Raw genomic sequence first — 19,872 nt, forward strand, 5'->3', positions numbered from 1 at the left:
AAAATATTGCTGATTACAAGGCAATTGTATCATTAAGGCAACATACAAGGCAAGGTAACATTAAAACGACTAATTCATACACACTTGTATGAACAATGAGCACAGAGAGCAGACAAAGCTCAAAGCAGGAAAAGAATTAAGTGAGCAGGAAAAAGGAAATAATTACTTAAGACAACAGCTCTAACACTTCCTCCAAAATACCAGGCACAGTTTCCTTGAGTCTCAGAACTAAACTCTGCACTTCACTCCAGCTTTAGGGGATATTTTTAAGATAGCTCCTCTCCACACCTGCATAAATTTTATTACATTTAGTGCCTAACAAATCTCTTGGATAGTAAATAGCGGTTTACCTGAAGACTGAAGAGCAACTGCAACAGTGTCTGTATCCTATGGACAAGCTGAAGAGGAGAAAAAAAACATTAGGCACTTGAGAAGAACTCTCTTTTGAGGCTTTAGACTTTTAAAGAACTTTTTAGCAGTGAAAATAATCCATGGTATCTATACAAAAAGACACACAATGGAAGCATGGCCACCAGAACACTCTAGCATAGCAAAAGCTAATATGCAGGCACAAGGAATTTCAGTTTATTATCCTTGTGCAGATGTGAATCAGTGCCCAGCAAATCTCCCTGAGATTCCACAGAGACATCTTCATTATCTTCTCTTCACCTGAACTCTTTAGCCATCACTTCCTCCTGTGCCCCAGCACTGAATCACTGCACAGGTACAAACCTCACAGGGATTCAGAGGCAAGTTTGGCCAGTGAGCTGTTAACCCAGCTGTGCTGGGTTCCACAGACATTACAAACACTGAGTTTTGGAGTGGTTTGGTTTGATTTTACATGTTATTATTAGACTATGGCTATTTGCCATTGGATTTCTTCGCAGCAGAAATAACATACCTGAGACTCTACGGTGGGCTGAGCACCACTGCTGTCATCCAGCCTTGTCCCATCACTCTGTAAGGGAAACAAAACCAACATTTGTGCTAGGGACACTTGCTGGGCACTGGCAGTGCTGCCAGAAAGGGCTGGGATTGCTGGGACAATCATCAAAAATACCGAGTTCATAAGCCAAGCTGAAACAGCAGTGTGGTGATTAAAGCTGTGTTAATGGGACAGCATCAAATGAGCAAATGGAAAACTGAATTATTTTGCCTCTTAAGTGCTGAGCTACCAAGTTGCCCCACAAAATGTTATTATTAGATTCAAGTAATTTTACAGACAAAGCTGCTCCAGTCCAGACCTTTCAGCTATGACTTTAACTTTGTGAGATCCGTTCTGCACCACTATTATGATGGGAAACACACAAAAAACCAGCATTTAAATTCCTCATAAGCTCAACATACAGTTTGAGATCCTTCTTCTGCATCAGAAGAGGGGTCATGGAGTTGCACATCTGAAGTCAGTGCAGGACCCCTCCAGTCCCACTGCCTCTGGTCACCTCCACTGCTCTTCCTGCCACCTGAAAGAGGAGAGGAGTATGAGGAGCTCACACCAGCACAAGGCCTGGGATAACTCAGTGAGTGCCAGAACAGAAAAACATGGTGACTTTGAACTAAAATGGCTTCTCCATGCTGATCCCAAGTGGAAGATCAGGCTACACTGACACACAGGACTGCTCAAAAAGGTTTAAAAACTTGAGAAGACTGGGTTAAGATAAATAGGGAGGGTAAGTTCAAATTACGTTACACTATTTTAAGTGAAGCAACCACAATGTCTGCATGAAAATAATCAGCTCCCAGAATTGCAAGTTCATGACATGGAATACTGGTCAGCAGGAATACTGCAGTCACTGCAGCACCACTGTGAGTGTGGAATGAGGTAAGGGGAGATGGATCCTCTCTTGTAAAAAGTACATGACAGCTGTATGGAGCCTTCCAGTGACATAAGAAAGTGCTCCAGAGATTAACAACCAGTGAAATAAGGGCTATTCACTTTTTCAATTAATGCATGAAGCAAAAATGGAGATAAATAGTATCTAGTCTTTCCTCTTATTTCATTAATTAACTGATAAATCATCTGTGTCAAAAGAACAATTTATATTATTAAGGATTCAGCAAACCTCTAGTGACTGTGCAGATACAAAGTGGGGAAAAGTGTTAATGACATAATGAAAGCAGACAGCTGAATTCAAGTTTTCTAGGTTTTCAGGCCAGACTTATTTTTTTTTTAACAAAATTAAAGTTCTGTGTGGAATTGTGGTAATTATATAGAATGGGTTACAGTAATGCCCTTAGCATAACACTGAGAGCCCTACTCTGCTCTCTAGTGTTGGGATCAGGAGCAAAACATGCTGGAGATTTGCTCTGATCTTCCTTTTTAGAGCCTGGTGAAGCCTCCTTACATGAGAGCCTCAATTCCTTGTTCTTATTCTCTGTACAGTAATCACAGTAAAAAGATCAGAAAAATTCTGAGTGTTCCCTTTCTTACTTTTACTTGAAATTGAGGGACTACTGTCATATCCTCCAAAGGTCTCTGCTCTCCGGGGGAGTCCTGAGCCATCCTCAGGCTGACAGGATGCACTGCCAAAGTGAGTGAAGATAAACTCCTGGAGATTCTCAGCTGGGGAAGAGGAGAACATGTCATGTAAACAGCCATGTCTATGCAGCAACACAAGTTATCATGCTAATGTAAGTTCAGGCAGTCTGAGATATCCTCCAGTACTGATGAATTTTCCTTTGTGAGTAGCTCTGCATGACAGGCTCTTCATATGAACATGAGCTCTTCCTTAATTGCCAGGATTAAGATCCTTGTTAAGATTATCAAGTTTTGAGTGTTTGTTTTTTCTTTCCTTTTTTAAAATAGAAACTATCTTTGGGCTTATTTTCTTTGTAAACACACTATCTTTAGACAGGCTGTTTTTAATAGATAACCCTCCTATAATATTACATTTCAGGATTGTGTGTTATTAGAGCACTCTGCTACCCTTTCTGAACAGACATGTCCTAAGATTCCAGTGCTTGACCCTTGTCACAGACAACTTTTATGAAAAATCCTTTCTTTAGGATTTTTCCTCCTGAGAAGCTGAGAGGCCTCAGGAACAAAATGTAAACAATGGTTATCTGCTGCTGTGGAATGCAACAGGTGCATCTGTGATTGGTCTCATGTGGTTGTTTCTAATTAATGGCCAATCACAGTGAGCTGGCTCAGACTCTGTCTGGGACAGAAGCTTTTGTTATCATTCTTTCTTTTTCTATTCTTATCTAGCTTTCTGATGAAATCCTTTCTTCTATTCTTTTATAATAGTTTTAATATAATATATATCATAAAATAATAAACCAAGCTTCTGAAACATGGACTCAGATCCTCATCTCTTCCCTCATCCTAAGACCCCTGTGAACACAGTCACAGACCCTTAAAAATAAAACAATTCAAGCTGTGCAGGTCTTCTACCTAAAGCCACAAATGCACTTCACCTTTCCTGCAGGTTGGTTCTGAGAATGAGGAAGTCTGCACCGTGTTACATAAAAGCATTATGTTATTACAGGATGATTTTCAGGGCCTGTACTTAGATCCTGGGTGCTTATCCCCACCCCAGCACCTGAGTGAATGCTGAATGCCCACACATTCCCACATTCCATTCACCTTCAGTCACTGCAGATTTCAGAATTGCCTCTCCTTGCAGATTCTCTGAGATATCCCCCCGAAGGAGCAGCCTGGCTCGGGATCCTTGGGAATGGTCTTCAAAGCCATTCACCTCAGACATTTCCAGATAAATCTGTTGTTTCTCAGTGAGACTCTGCAGAATCAGGTCATCTTTCATGTTCAAACGCTCTGAAGGAAGAAAGAAATTCAGTTCTGTCTTTCTTGTCACTGTCACAGGACTGTGCTCAATTTGGGAGATTATCTTTGATTTTATGGCCAGAGCATCAAACACAGAGATATAATTAATAGTTAAGGAGAAAACTTATGGAGCAGACAAAGCTTATTAGACTTCCTTAGTCACTATTTCTACAGAATCTTACACCACCTTGAAAGACATATGAAGGAGAAACTTGATCTTGATAAAGAATTAGACAGCCATAAATCACAAATAATGCTGAGAAGCAGCTTGTAGAATATGTAACTAAGTCATTACCTTGAAAATCTTTTAACTTTGCAGCTCTTGCTTCAGCCAGTCTCCTCTCTGCCTCAGGTTCATTAAATGAACCTCCTTCCTCATCAGGACAGCTGTCCAAAGGGAAAGACAGATTTATGTTGGATTTGCATGTGAGATAATTTAAAATCATCTCAGGATTCAACTTGAAGCTTTTGCCTCAGTTGTGGTTTATCCTGGTTGTCAAATCTTCCTCCCTTTCCCAAAGCCCTGTTGCATTTGACATCAGTGAGTGTTAAAGTCTGAGTAGTTTTTATTTCATCTTTACCAGTAGTTTCTTCTCAATGAACACAAGCAGAATTGCACACTGAAGTTTGTGGAGAGTCAAAAGGATTTTAAATATAAATTTACACCTATGAGTAGAAGACAAGCAAGAAATCAGGCTCCTGTTTTCCCCCTGCCTTACCTCTCCACAGCCCTGCGGATGTGTGCCATCCAGGAATTCCTCTCCTCTTTGGAGCTGGTGTGAATTTCATACATTTCTGGTCCTTTTAAGGAAGCACTAATTAAGAACATTGCCTTTTCCTCATTAGCTACCTCTCTCACAATCAATTTTTGCAGTGAGATAACTGGTGGCTTAGAGTCCTGTAAAATAAAATACAATGCAGTACATTAGATGTGTTCTTTAGGAATTGTGTTTCCTTCCTATTTATCCAGAGCCACTAGCAGCTGTAACATCATGAAATAACTCTGACTTTTTCACATGACACTTCTGATGTTGTCATTTGATCAATGAAAACACGAAGAATATGCATGTCAGAAACAAGAGGTCTTGATACCTGATTGAACATCAAAGCCTATGTCAATTTAATGATTCCCACAAGTCAAGAACAGGCTCAAAAAATTTTGCTCAAAAGGAGGCAAGCCCAAAATTTGAAAAAGAAAACAAAAACCTTAATGATACATTGTGAATTGAAAGGAGAGAAGGGTTAGAGGTTTTAAAAGAAATAAACCAGAGGTGTTAGAGGGTGTCAGGCCCTGATAAAAATGACACCAGGTGACAGGTAGTGTATTGTATAATGAGGATTAACTGGATTAGCTGTCAGCCTTTGCAGTGAAAACACATTTACAGGAGGGATATTAGTTACTAAAAACCTGTCTAGGCTTCCTACAGCAGAGCTCCAACATATGCAGCCTAGAAAGTTCCTTCCCAGGATAAAGCAGCTCTCTGTGACTGCTGAACCTTCACAGAATAATCTAGAGCCATGATAAGAGAGCTGAAGTGTGAAGCAAACACCAGGAGCAGCAGCTTCTGCCAGCTTCTCTGAGCAGCTGTACTGCAATTCCAGCCACAAACAGAGGTCACTGGAAAAACAGAATCACTGAGCAGATCCATTTGCTCCCTCTCACTTGATTTATTTATGGAGAACTGATATTAAATTTCAAATGAACTGTATATATACAGAGATGCAAAAAAAATTGGTCAGACTCTAAGTGTAGAGCGTGTTTCCAGAAGGGAAAAAAACAAACCACCACATAGCACCCTGTTCTGTGCATTACGAGAAGGGTAATTGAAAAGCAGTTGTTTGTACAGCCCTGAGGTCACCAAAATAGCTTTTGCCATTAGAATTCAGCTCTAATGCTAATGTCTTGAAAAAAAAAAAATACATCCAAGAAAACAATTACATAAAAGAATTTCTCTGTTACAGGTTCCACAACAGCCATCAGTGAACTAGATCAGGACAAAAAGTACAAATTAACTTCTCTGAGGACACCTGTGGAAATGCCCTAGAAAAGTGAATTCACTGAATGTTCTAGAGCCTGCAGTAATAACATCTGCATTCAGTGCTTATTCCATGTCTTTCAGGAAAGTTCTCTGCCCCTAGTAAATCTCAGGGCACTGTGACCACAGTTACCATGTCCCTAACTGAGATTCCTTCCCTGCACACTGAACAGAAGCAGGATTTATCTGCAAGTTTTCCAAAGCACAGTTCTAGCATGTGCAACGTCCATGACATCGTGCACAAAATCCCAGCCTAAAAAAGTTTAGTGAAAGGGAAAGTCACAGCACAAGAAGAGGAACAGGGAAAACCATGGGAGATGTGGCAGCTACAACCGGCCAAAGCAAGGAAATACTGGTTTGCACTGGGAGAGTGGGGAAAGGATTCAAAAAGTATCAGAACTGCTTCAGAAAAAGTGATTCCATAATACTTGGCTGGTTTATTCACTTAATTTTTTTCCTGAATCTCCTATAACAAGTATCTAACATCCCTAACTGTGTTTCTTCTGTAGTTACTGTCACTTTCATAAATCCTCCAAGTGCATGTATTAAATAAAAAGAACAATACCTACCACAGATGCAAATGTGTATTTTTGGTCCTTTTCTTGTAAGAGCAACAGTACATCAGTGAGCAGGACTGCCAGAATATCTACAATAATAAAAGAGACAAAAAAAGGAATAAAAGTGATATTTCAAAGCAGGAAGACCAGTCCAGACTCAAAAATCACTTAATTTATATTTCCTCCAGGCCAGGGAATAGCATGTCACATTTTCAATATTGTGTCTGTTACTGCCTTCCACTTGGGCTGTCCCCAGCCAGGCTGAACCATGCAGCAGCAGCTGATTTAAACAGAGCCCATTTAAAGCTTGAGAACACCCACACACACATCCTACACAGGGACTCCAGCACTCCAGAGGGAACACATCTCTCCAAACAGCAGATTCTTCTGGAACTGCAGCCATTTAGGGTCCCCACCTACTCCTGGCTGCACTTTCTGTGCCACTGAAGCTTCTCCTTGAACACTTGAGCAATGAAGCTGCTCAAATATTCCCTGATGGCCACTGCTTTGATTTTCTGGCAAATGCAGAATTAAGTGTCATGCAGCTGACATGACACAGGTTTTGCAAAGTGTGAAGCAGAGATAATGCCTTTCCACAGGAGACTAAGTCAGGATGACTCAAAGCTTTGTCATCCATCTGAAGACTTCCCTCTTGAATTGGGAAGCAGACCAGCCAGATAATAAGCAAGCAGCATAAGGAACTTATCATGCACCATTACAGAGATGCTTATTGGACAAGCCAAGAATAGAACAAGTGCTATTTCCTCCAATATCCTATTAAACAAGCAGGTTATTGTCATCTTATTTTATACCCAATCGATCAGTAATAAACAGTTACTAAAAAAAACCACCCCAACATAAATCTTGTTTCCCAGTTGTGTTTGTGCCCTTGCTGGTGCTGTACCTTTGAGCCTCCCTGACGCAGCTTTCCAGTACAGCATCCCATCCAGGAGGAGCCTCCTCTGGCCCATGTCATCCTTCCTGAACAAAAGCCCATTCTTGCATTTCCCAGATGATTTCAGCTCCATTTTGTGCATGATCTCCTTGAGTCGCTGCCCCTTCTCACACTCGTTTACCATGGCATCTACATGGCTGATGGTGTCCTTAATCAAACCAAGGGCCTGGGTCAGGTCTTCATAATCTCTAGTTCCAGCTAAGGGAAAAGAGAAGCCACATTTTCAGCTCTAGAATACAAGACATGAGCCATCCAAATGCATTTTAGCATAAGGGTTTCATACTAGACACCTAACAGTATTTTCTAAGAAAAAAAAATTAATTAAAAATTATATTTTTATTTTATTTCATTTTATTTTATTAAAATATTTATTTATTTAAAAATAAAATATAATAACCTAAAGCCCTGGAAAAGCTAATGAACCAACTGGTTTAACTACTATGGGTTTGTGGTGCAGACTTTAAATGCTTCTCTTCTCCTCTGAGGTGAGGCTGGGAGAATTTGGATTGTTCAGCCTGAAGAAGAGAAATTTCAGAGTGATCTAAGTGTGGCCTGAAGGGAGCTGAAGGAAAGATGGAGAGAGACTATTTAACAAGGGCCTGGAGTGACAGGACAAGGGGGGTTGGCTTTAAGCTGAAGAAGGGCAGGGTTAGATGGGATATTGGGAAGAAATTCCTCACTGTGAGGGTGGGCAGGCCCTGGCACAGGGTGCCCAGAGAAGCTGTGGCAGGTTATTGTCATCTCATTTTATTTTTGAAGTGTTCAAGGCCAGGCTGGATGGGGCTTAGAGCAACCTGGGGTAGTGACAGGTGTCCCTGCCATGGTAGGGGGTGGAATGAGATGAACTTCAAGGTCCAACCCAAACCATTCTGATTCTCTTGACCCTCTGAGGTGAGACTGATCTGGCATCATGAGCCAAAGAGAAGTGAAAAGCAGGTGACAGCCTGTCTGAGGTAAGAACATGCAAAACATGGCAGAAAAAGGACCAAGAGACAACTGTGAGGCTTGCAGGAGCCATCCCACCTTCTGTGTTCTGGATGATCCTCTCCAGCAGCACTGGGTACTTGGTGATGCGCTGGGTGACCAGGAGGATGCACTCCTGAACTCCCAACCTCCTCACAATGGAGCAGTTCCCAATTTTCTAGAAAACAAGAGAAACTCGTGACACCCACTGTGCATGGAGCTCTTCTAACTGCCTCTCCATTCTCATGCCTTCTGCCCCAAAACACTTCTGCACAGCACCATGAAATTAGCTGCACTCTTCTACTAATCCTGATAACATTCCAAAAATTGCTTTTATTACTGGAAAATATCTCAGGTACTGTTTTCAACTCCTGTTAACTAAATGTGGAGTCAATTAGGGAAACTTCCAAATCTGAACTGTCTGCTTGTTGCTAACTGATCACACTTTATAACAGGGTCAGACCTTAAATACGTAGAAAAGTTCTGTGGTTTTAAAATCAGACTCAACCACCTACCAATGAAATAGATCAATAATGAAGGAATTTAGATCAATAATGAAGGAATTAAGTGTTTATTTTACCACTGTATGCTCCCCAATAGCCTGACCTACAGAAACACAATCCTGATTAGAAAGGGAGGACTGTAAAGCACCAGTTAATCTGACTGCAGGTACAGCACACACCTGGCAGCAGGAGAACACAGCACCAAGATCTTTCTCTACAAGGACTGAAGTTAAATGTTTTAAAACTCTGATCACTTATTTAGCTCCTTGGAAGTGAAGGGCTCTCACTTTAAAGGCTAAGACGAGCTGTAAGTACAGAGCTAAGCTGGAAAGTTCACACAGTATCACTTACTGGTGACTGGAAAATGAGAATATTTAGGCCTCTGCAAAGCCACCTGAGATTCAGGTTACAGCTTCTACTTGGGCTGTGTCTCTTCAGCCTTTCCTATTAACTGCACATCAGAGTGTGCAGCAAACCACCCTGGAGTGAATCTTCTGCCTTTGGAAAGATGATGGTGTGAGCAAAACCTGACTAAGAGTCTCTGCTTTTTCTACAGCAGCTCATCAACAGCATTTATCATTGATTTAATTTATTAACAAAGCAATTTATCCTGATGGCCACACAGCAGGACAGAGCCCTGAATTGAACAAATACTCTATTCCCCAGTCCTGGGTGCTCTCAAGAGCCTGCCTCAAATGTAACACTTCCTAATTGTGGATTTGTCTCCAAGTAGCTCAAAAGATCTAAAATACAAGGAGCTCACAACCCACCAAATAATGAGAATATGCCTCTAACCCTGCTCATTCACATTTGAGGGATCTTCAAGTACAAAACAAAGCCCAAAGCAGTGAAATACATTTTGCATAGTCAGAATAGGAGACTTCTGGTTATTGTTTACCTTTATTAAGTTTTGGAACTTTTTATTGCTTTGGAGCAGGTCTTTGTAATGGCTGACAGCTTCATTGTGTCCACAACAGAACACACCATATTTTTCTTTCATTCTCTCCCCATTTTCACCTGAAAACTGATTGGAAATAGAAGAATGAAAGACATGAATCATTCAGAGCAAACTAACCTCCACTATAAACTCCAGGTCTAATATAGTTTCTAAACCATTTATTTTCATTTCTTCTGTACCAGAAATGAGACATTTATGCAGTGTGACATGTGAGGGCTTGGAATACCATAAGATAACCAAATATTAAATGATAGTTGTAATTATGAGAATTTTAAAAAAGGATTTTGGGATCTCTGCACTTAAAAAGTCTGTTAATGGTAAAATATGAAGGGCAAAAAAATGGTCATGATATATGGTAGAAATTGCTGCAACCACTCCATGCCAGAATGGTGCTAAAACTGCCATGATTTCAAAGGATCCTGACTAAAACTGCCATCATTCCAAAGGATCTTGACTGCATTTTTAAAAGATCAGAATGAAGAAGTTTGGCTGTATCTGAAGGAGAACCAAATCTGGAATGGACGCTAGGAATATATTATTTTACTCTTGGAACAGATGAAAAATAGAACCAAACAAGTCACATATCCCACAAGGCATATATATGCATGCTCAAAGAACATTTAATGACCATTTCATATCACTTGTGACTAGAATTATTCCTGAGAGTCATGCTCCCAACATTAACTGGGAAGAGAACCATAAACCAGGATGGAATCAATCTTTGCATCGCACAACTTTACCCTCACAGGAAGCTTTTTAGAAGCTTTAGAGTGTCAAGATCATTGGCAGGATTGAATTCACACCTGTTTTACCAAGAGGTCTCCAATGTTCTGGATTATATAATTTCGGTCACTGCCCTCTTCCAAGGATTCCTTCCGTCTCTCCTTCAGCTGCAGCAGGAACTGCCCGTGCATCTCCAGCAGCTCATCCACACAGGGAAAGAGCTTGTTGATAACTGCATGTGAGAACTGCAGCTCCTCTCTCATGGCTCTGGAGTACACCTTCAGCATTATTTTCAGTGTCCTAACGTGGTGCATTTCAGTCTGCATTAGTTCTGGGCAAGGTGAAATACAGAAATAAAATCAAAGGTCATTTATATGCTGTGCAGTGAGCAGGGGGACAGAAGAGCAGGCTCTGAAAGCCACAATCATCTTCTTCACTACAGTCTTTGCATTACTCATGTGAAGCTCTTAAATTTGCCTTGCTAATGTCCCAGCCCAGCAGTGACTGACCCTGCTTATTTAAGGACATCTCCCAGTGGCAGTTGGGCTGTTCCCCAATTGTACAGCTGGGCTTTGCTGCCTACAGAGCCCTGCTGAAACCCATGGCATGCTTAAAGGCACTCACACAAGGAATTACACACATTAATGCAGGTAACAGACTCGAAAACCTTCACTCAGTTTTAGTTTTCAAGCACAAGTCAAAATGGCAACCAACAAAAATGATTTCTGCTTTGTATCACAACAGTGGCACTATGAAATAGAAAAAGTTTTAAGAATAACAAATACTCTTACCATAAATGACATCTTGCCTTTTTATAACATCTTTCCTTTGCCTTTTTGCATAAGGCTGTTCCACTGCAAGACTCCAAGACTCTGCCTCAAACTCATGAGCATCTGTTTCTATTTCACTCCGGAGGGACACAGAATATGCATCTAGACCAAAAGCACATTCAATTTCAATTATTATTCAACTGTTTCTCACCATATCTCTGTTTACCATCAGTAACAACAAGGGGAAAAACACCTCAATGCTGCTTTCAAACCCATGGGAGAAGTTGCATAACAATCCTGAAAAGCACAGAAATTCCATACCTTCCAGAAAAATGGAGTCTGTTGTTGAAGGTGCAAGCGAGATAACGTCATCTGAAGTCTGCTTAAATTTTACAAAGCCTGAATCCCCTTCATCCATGTCTCCTGAAATTAGCCTAAATGGCCAAAAAAATTAGACCAGAACAATAAAAATAAAATTTTAAAAGTCCAACTTCTTCGACAAGCATCTTCCCTAAACTACAGTGCAATTATCTGACAATAAATAAATAAAAGATATCACTGCACTCTTTAAACAGTGAAATTAATTTAGCAACTCCAACGCTGAAATACTGCAGTTTAATTAGAGCAGCATGAGCAAAGCTTGTAACTTCTGGTATGACAGTTTACAAGGACATCACCTGGTGACAAGCCACAGCCAGTTCAGAGTACAAAGGGCACTTTCACTGGGAAGGGAGTATAACTAGGGCACATCAAAAGTAAATAGCTACTTAAAACAGCAGATAGCCTTGAGTTTGCCTACTATTTTAATGAAGGTATTCAGCAATTTAAAACACTGCTGCCTCCTACACCAGCCAGCACCAGCCCAGCCTAGAATAGCTGAACTCGGAGGAGATCACTGAATTTCACAGCAGTTCTCAAGACAAATACATCCAGGACAGAAACACTCAAATACTGCAGTATTTTACACAGGACAGAGGGATTCAAGATAAAAAGAGAAGGAAAAAAAAAACTTTCAGAACTAAAACTCAATAAACTCTTTGAGCTTGAAAAACACAACGTGAATTCTCATTTTTCTTTTTACACTGGGAAGGTGGGGGACATCTGAAGGCAGAGGATTAAAAGAGAAGCATTTTACTCACCCAAATTTGTTCACAGCTCCAGCAGTGCTCAGTGAAGGCTGGGAATGTCCCCTTTGGGCGATAGTCATCCCGAGGTTGCGGGACAGTGCTGGGGTGCCATCTGCTCCCAGGAGGAGACTTCGGGGCTGCTCCTTCAGAGAAGTGGCTAAAGAGGCAAAAATGGAATTGGTGCTCAGAAAATGAGGCGTGCACTGCAGCTCGCCTGCTCGCAGCCCTCGCTCGGAATGCGGCCGGAGAACCGACAGGATCTTGGATGTCAGGAGCTCGTTGTCCAAAAAAACATTCTCATTCCATTTTCTTGAAAAGGAACCACAAAAAGACAGCTCGGGGTGAGCTGGAATGGCATTGCTTCTGCCGCTGCTTTTTGAATTTGTATTCCCCATGCTCGCCACTGGCTGCCCTCAGACCTGGCACAGTAAAGTGGCCCCAGAGATGCTCTGTTTTTATACTACCTGTGATCCTTCTAGAAATGTAAAGCTGCCACTTAACTTACTGTATTGGCTAAATCAGCAGGTCTGAAGTGCAGGAAATTGGTCCCTACTGTGCCCATTTAGTGTGGAAATTGCAAAGTATCTTCTCCTTTAGTAAAACACCAGAACCTACACACAATTATTCACACCCCACCGTATAAGGGCACAGAACATTTCATGGCAAACAAGAAAAATCAGAGATCACAGGAAAAAAAACCCACAAGTTCTTTGCAATGTTTAATGCTCACAGCAATTTCTATCTGCATGCACACACACTGCACATAATAGATACCTGAGCTAAATTTAATTTTAATACTGCAGCTTTTTAATGCTTTTTAAATCTAGACAGACTGTGAACTGGAAAGATATTTGAAACTTTAATCACTATTACACAATATGTGGGAGCCTGTAATAGACTTATAAAAAATGGATACAATTATTTAGTACTAATGTCTGTAATAAATGATAAGGAACGGGAGACAAAATACATCCTTTTAAAAAAGGAGCTTCAGGGGAGTCAAAGATGAAGACTCAGCCAGACAATATTTACAATTGATCCCTGCCAAGGTCTGTGGCTGCCCTTTTTCAGAGAGCTTTTAAGGACATGGGAGTGGGATCTCACAGATCCCTGGGCTCTGTCACTGCAGGGACAGACCCAGCTCCTCTCCCAGCCCCAGGATGCTGCTCCAGGACCAGGGGCTGCTGCTGGAGCAGTTCAAGGGGTCTCCAGTTCCCAGATAAAGCTTATGCCTCACTTTTCTAGTAAAAACACTCATATCCACCCAGCCCTACAAGTTCCCTTTTTTCAGCCTGCCCTCCTTAGTGTACCTTCACCAAGAATTCTCTCTTCCACTTCTGCCTTCTCAGTGAAGCACAGTTAAACCAAGGTATTTGTGGTTCTTGCCATGAAACAGGTTTTTCCACATTTTTTCATATCCCTGCTCTATACCTGCTTCTCTCTCATTTAATCTTCATTGACAGAGGAATTGTTTTGGGGCTGCAGGGGAGGTCTCATCAATGACATTTCATAGAAATTATATCACCACATCTTTTCCTGCTGGAAATATTTTTCCCAAAACCAGTTTGGGTTTGAAACCTCCTGGCTACAGTATGTTATCAGTCTAACAAACTGGGTAAACTGAGTCCTTTCCATCTCCAAAAGGAGACTAATTAAATATCTGAAAGATTTGCCCAGTCAGATTTCTTAAACAAAGACTTAATAACCAATGTCCCTGTGTTTCCATTTGGGGAAATATTGAAATTATTGGCCAACAAGTTCTCTTTCTGTGCTCCTCAAGTCAGGAACATAAAGTTCTGTTACACAAGGACAGGCCAGTCCTAAAAATCTCAAGGGGACAGGGATGGGGACACACAACACAGTTTATACCTCTCTAAAAATGAATTTTTCTTTTACATTGAGACAACATCTTTGGGGTTTTTTTGCTGGCCACTGCAGTCTGCAGGGTTATGCTGTGGCTAACAACATACAATGCCCAGGCTATTAGCTGTTCCTTTAATTTCCAGCTCCTGCTTTTGTCCAAGGAAAATGAGTACAGGCTGCCTAGCAGAGGCTGCGTGGCCCACAAGCCATTTTCTGAGTTCAATTAGCACTGTCTGCACACTGCTGTGCCCACATCGATCGCTGCTCCCCTCACACACACCAGCCCTACAGACAACTTCTCCCATTTCCATCAGCCCTTGCTTCTTATTTTAGTCCCTGCACTTTCTCCTAAATGCACAGACCCATTCTGGGTAATGCAAGCAGCCACTTATCTCCATAACAATTATCCCCTGTGCTGCCTCTTGGGGAGAGTCATTTAATGAAGAGGACACCCTGCAATGCAAATGGTACCTGAAAACACCCAGAGTGGTGCTCAGACATCCAAGTCAGCTGTGTTTGACACTCACCTCCTCTCTTAATGTAACATCTTGTAAAATTAAAATGCCATTTAATACACCTGTCACTGGGATGGTCTTTTCCAGGAGCAAAAAGATATTTCAAAGCCTTTGCTGCACAGATGCTTTTTCTTCTTGGGGTTTTTTTTTTTTTTTTTCCTCCCAGATCCTTTTTCCTCATTTTGTTTCAACAAAGATTTATGTTTAGACCATTAGTGCTAGCTTGTCTTAGAGATTTCTAGCAACCACTAGCTGCAGGCAAGTTTTAAATAGACAATTATGAAAATCTGATGTAAAACAAAGTTCACAGTTCTAGTCTTTTCAGAGGCCAGAGAATAGACAATCAATGAAAAACGAGCTTATTGATCCCTTTTCACCATGATATTTTGAGGTTACACAGCAAGAAGGTATAAAGAAAAATAAAAAGATAAAAAGATAAAAACACACAGGAGATTGCTAGGAGCCTCTAAGCCATTCCCAATAGAAAAAAAAATGAAACCATCTTATTAAAAGAGACCTTCTCTATACTTCAATAACACACCGTGTATAGCCTTTAAAACATATTAAAGAAAAAAAAATGCAATTGAACAGATAAGCCTTGAGCACAGAAATCATTCTTTAGTACAAACCTGGGGAAATGCACTGGGGCGAACTTTGTGGAGATCCAGAAGGTCTGTGCTGCAAATCTTTCTGCTACAGGAAAAAATACAATATTCTTACACATCCACACCAAACTTTCAGTGCAAAATGAACCAGATTTTTCCCATCCCATAGCATTACCTGTAAGTGAAGATGTTCACTGAGAATATAAAAATTTAACACGGTAACAGCTTTGATTTTTTCATGTGTCAGATGAATGACATACAGATATGAACACTTTGTATTAAATTCCACAAAGTGTAAATCAGAATGAAACAGAACCAAAACTGAAACTACAACTGAATTAAAGGTATGATAATTAATCTATGAGATGAAAGCAACCCCTTCATGCTGACAGCCTTCACTTTGCTGTAGTTTAGTTTCCAGCAATATTGACTAAACTAATCCAGCCACTTTCAACCAAAATTCAGATTGTCCATTTCAAACTGCATCTTTGGTAATCTTTGCTAAACTTTGTCCTTCTTGCAACACTAGGATATTAAAAACCATTGAGATACAAGTTATCAAAGATGCCAAGAAATTAAATGAATCATTCAGGCTGTAACAAATGGCTTTTGGGGAGCTTCCCTTTGGGGTTCCCATTTCTGACTGAATTCTTCACCCCATTTTGTGCCACCACTCCCTCTCTGCTCTCTTCAGGAGTGGTTTGTCAGGGCTGATCCAAGAATGAAGTTTTGGGTGGTGGTGAGGAGCGGAAATGAAAGCAGCAGAGCAAGTGAAGTTTTCAGTTTAAAAGGAAAATTCACAATGCCCTGAGATGTTTAAAATGATATCTCAAAACCCCCACAAGAACATTTCTGCCCTCAGAAGAGTTGCATTCTATATCACCAATGGCTGAACACACTTCCTCTAACCTCTAATTGCTCAGGTCTGAGCTGCTCTGCTCTCTCTTTTCCCCCCTCACAACTCCCTAATCTGCTATCAGCCTCTGAAATCATCAGCACTTGCAGGTTAAAACAAACTAAAACTCCCTCAAGTATTATTAGTTATAAGGAGGAAATGATTTCCAAAACCAATACCAGAACAAAAAACCCAACAGATAGACATCTATGTGAAACAACCTTGACCTTACATGCAATCACAGGCACCATGGTGACAGAGATAAAAAAATAAACAGCATAGCAAGACCAAGTTCATCACAGTTCCCAAATGAAATCACTTATTCTGCATTTTCCAGCTTAGAAATAAAATGCAACTGTTACAACCAGATTCCCCTCCACCCCTCATGCTCTCCCATCAGTTTTGAGAGGGCGTAACATTCAAAAGTACCACATAATTTAATTATATTCCTCAAAAAGTTTGAGCACTCTTAGTGCTCAAAAGTTTAATTCACAGTATAGCAGTAAAATGTTTCACTTTAATTTCCCTCCACACTCTATCATTAATTACTATAATAACAAGTTAGTAACTACTCAATGCCTCAAAGATGTCGGGCAAGATCCTGTACTGATGTAAATTAAAACACTGACATAATTAAACTTATCATGCCAAGCCTTGTTATTATAAAAGAACAAATGTTAAAGCCCACCTTGGGTCTGATGCTGCTGCATTCAGTCAGCAAATTCTTGCAGTTCTTGTGGACATTCACTGCACAATCTGCAATGCACACACACAAAATAAAGTCTTAATTATTCTTCTTTCCTGTCTAGGGAAAGGAATAATGACACACAAAGGATCTTAATTTTGGAAGAGGTGCAGAGTAAGCTCAGGTGTTGTGGCAAGCATCCTTGCTGTGCATGCTCTGCTCTGGATTTTATACCAAACCCTTGAGTTTTTTCACTGAGACTGCAGCACGGAGTGCAATTCACACATGCAAGAGCCCAGAGGCACTCTGGAATGCAGCAGCAGTTTTCTGCCCCACCTCCACCCAGTGGAGCACAGCTTTCCTCATTCTGCAAAGGACATTTCCATGTCTCTCCATCCAGAACTGATTCCAATCAAGGGGGCAGCAATTCTTTGGCTCCACAGGAATAGCTGCCTCTCTGCATGGACTGTTGCAGCAACTACAGTAAATTAAAGATCAAAACACCCTCCAGAATCATCAAGGCATTACCAGCACCACAAGAAGCATTACCATTCCCTTCCAGCTGCACAAAGGAATTGTTCCCAGATACAGGCACCAAAGCAGCCCTCTCACTCAAAAGCCACAAAACTATTACTAGTATAATAAAATCCAATCTCCTTTTTTTTACCTCTTGATAACTACTTATTGAGAAAACAGGAAGGGAAACTGATAGTGCCAAATATTTTCTGCAGCATTTCTGCCCATCTATAAAACAAGCCTTCATCAAAAGCAAAGCAGGACAACAAGAACTCAGTAAAGGAGCCCAGGATTTGCCTTTTCCAGACACCAACAACTCAGTAAAGGACACCAGGATTTGCCTTTTCCAGACACCAACAACTCAGTAAAGGACACCAGGATTTGCCTTTTCCAGACACCAAACTCAGTAAAGGGCACCAGGATTTGCCTTTTCCAGACACCAAAAACTCAGTAAAGGGCACCAGGATTTGCCTTTTCCAGACACCAACAAATCAGTAAAGGGCACCAGGATTTGCCTTTTCCAGACACCAAAAACTCAGCAAAGGACACCAGGATTTGCCTTTTCCAGACACCATCAGGAAACTGATAGTGCCAAATATTTTCTGCAGCATTTCTGCCCATCTATAAAACAAGCCTTCATCAAAAGCAAAGCAGGACACCAAGAACTCAGTAAAGGACACCAGGATTTGCCTTTTCCAGATTTGCCTTTTCCAGACACATGGTGTTCTCTCTTTGAAAGAGAAAACTGGAAAGATGAACACCATATCTGCTAGAGAAAAGCCAGTTTATGTTTAAAGCACAGAGGAAAAACAATTTAAGGTCCTTTCAGAACCACCCCTGCCTGGCACCAGGACTGGGAATCTGCTTTAAGGCTCCTGGCTAACCTAGAGATGCTCACTTGTGTTTTACATAATTTCAGCAAAAGTCAGATAACAAGACCAAAATACCTACTTGGTTTTAAACACAAATAAATTAATAAAGATATAAAAACAAAACCAAGTGCACAGACCTGCAAGATGCTCACATGTTATACAAGTTCCCCAAGTGTGGGAAATGAAGTGCAGAGTTCTGCCACACACACACACAAAAAAAAAAACCTCCACAAGAACTCCCACCTCCCACAACTTCTCTTATTTGGGATATTCCTATGCCACAAACCAAAAGGCACCACATCTAATTTCAAATGTATGTGCCTCTGCAAATGCAGGAGAAAAAATGTATCAAAATTATCACTTATTAAAACTGTGTAGAGAATAACAAATATTTTCATTATTTCAGCAATGATAAGGCCTCCACAGACCACGAGGGAATGCAGAGCTTGTAAAAGGACATGCCTCAACAACAAACAAGGGGCTGACAATGGAAATCCCTTTTCTCCTGAGACAAAGAAACGAACTGTGGGACAAAAATCACCACACAAAAGGAAATAGAGAAAATTCTCCATGACGTCAGGCTGGGTTGGATTCAAGAGCTGCTCACAGATGGGTTCCCTTCAGGGCAGAACAGGAGCCCCATGGATGCCCCAGGTTCCTACAGCCACTGCCTTCCCACACAGCCCTGAAATCCACATAACTCATCTAGAATTTGTAATATAATATTATATATATATAATATATATATAATATAAAATTTGTAATATAATCATCTTGCTGCCGTGATCTAGTTGAATTGTTAGAACATGGGTTGGACTTGATGATCTCACAGGTCTCTTCCAGCCTTGAATTTCTGTGATTCTGTGATCTAGAAACATAAATTTCAACTAAATATTCACATTCCCCGACATTTACCCATTTTCAGTGATTACATTTAGTAATTGTTTCCCTATCAATGATTAGTAGGACCAATTCCACTTGAAAAGCTCAGGTTCCTTGTTAAGGTAACTGTAACAGGGATCTCACTTAAAAACATATTTCAATTTTTAAATCATGCCCTTGCTCTGGATAACACAAGATAACAGCTTGTGGCACTCTCAGTAGGCATTTTTCACTTAATCAGCTGACATATCTCATAGTGCTGTGTATGACTTCCCTGCACTGCTGAAAGGTTCTTTACACAACAGTGCAGAACATGCTAGAAAACAGCAAAATGCTACAGAAAAGCTGCAGGAAACTGCAGCTGAATCCAAGGGCCTGATTCTCCCTGAGACTATCTGAAATGCATTTATTTAATGATTTCAAAGTGGCATTATTTTTGCCCACATAAGAGAAATCTGAAACTTGCCAGAAGACTGTTTTATAAGCATACTTCATTTTCTAAAACATGCTCCAGCTTCCTCTATTCAACATTTCTGCAGTGCTGAAGGGAGGCCACTCTAATTCAGGATGAGGAGCTTCTGAATACCAGTGGCTGTGGTTTCCTTTTAAAGCATGTAAGATTTCTGCATTTATTATTATTACTTTGCATTTATTATTATTAGT

General features: G+C 40.7%; 1 protein-coding gene across 3 annotated transcripts in view; it reads right to left on the minus strand.

The window, feature by feature from the left end:
* Positions 1 to 19,872, minus strand: part of ARHGEF18 (Rho/Rac guanine nucleotide exchange factor 18) — a 44,423-nt gene that overhangs the window by 8,879 nt on the left and 15,672 nt on the right. For 2 of the 3 annotated variants that reach the window (XM_059489682.1, XM_059489683.1), the window contains 17 exons: positions 16,943 to 17,010; positions 15,384 to 15,444; positions 12,389 to 12,533; positions 11,571 to 11,683; positions 11,271 to 11,411; positions 10,560 to 10,810; positions 9,697 to 9,822; positions 8,356 to 8,473; positions 7,282 to 7,530; positions 6,390 to 6,466; positions 4,504 to 4,682; positions 4,080 to 4,171; positions 3,587 to 3,775; positions 2,432 to 2,563; positions 1,348 to 1,463; positions 902 to 958; positions 351 to 398 (listed from right to left, as the gene is read on the minus strand). In XM_059489682.1, coding sequence (XP_059345665.1) covers positions 351 to 398; positions 902 to 958; positions 1,348 to 1,463; positions 2,432 to 2,563; positions 3,587 to 3,775; positions 4,080 to 4,171; positions 4,504 to 4,682; positions 6,390 to 6,466; positions 7,282 to 7,530; positions 8,356 to 8,473; positions 9,697 to 9,822; positions 10,560 to 10,810; positions 11,271 to 11,411; positions 11,571 to 11,683; positions 12,389 to 12,533; positions 15,384 to 15,444; positions 16,943 to 17,010 — 2,162 coding nt within the window. Of the gene's footprint in view, positions 1 to 350; positions 399 to 901; positions 959 to 1,347; positions 1,464 to 2,431; positions 2,564 to 3,586; positions 3,776 to 4,079; positions 4,172 to 4,503; positions 4,683 to 6,389; positions 6,467 to 7,281; positions 7,531 to 8,355; positions 8,474 to 9,696; positions 9,823 to 10,559; positions 10,811 to 11,270; positions 11,412 to 11,570; positions 11,684 to 12,388; positions 12,534 to 15,383; positions 15,448 to 16,942; positions 17,011 to 19,872 lie in introns of all 3 variants that reach the window. The other variant, XM_059489684.1, reaches the window with a different exon arrangement.

Source organism: Ammospiza nelsoni, chromosome 27, assembly GCF_027579445.1.
Source record: "Ammospiza nelsoni isolate bAmmNel1 chromosome 27, bAmmNel1.pri, whole genome shotgun sequence".
Taxonomy (NCBI): Eukaryota; Metazoa; Chordata; class Aves; order Passeriformes; family Passerellidae; genus Ammospiza; species Ammospiza nelsoni.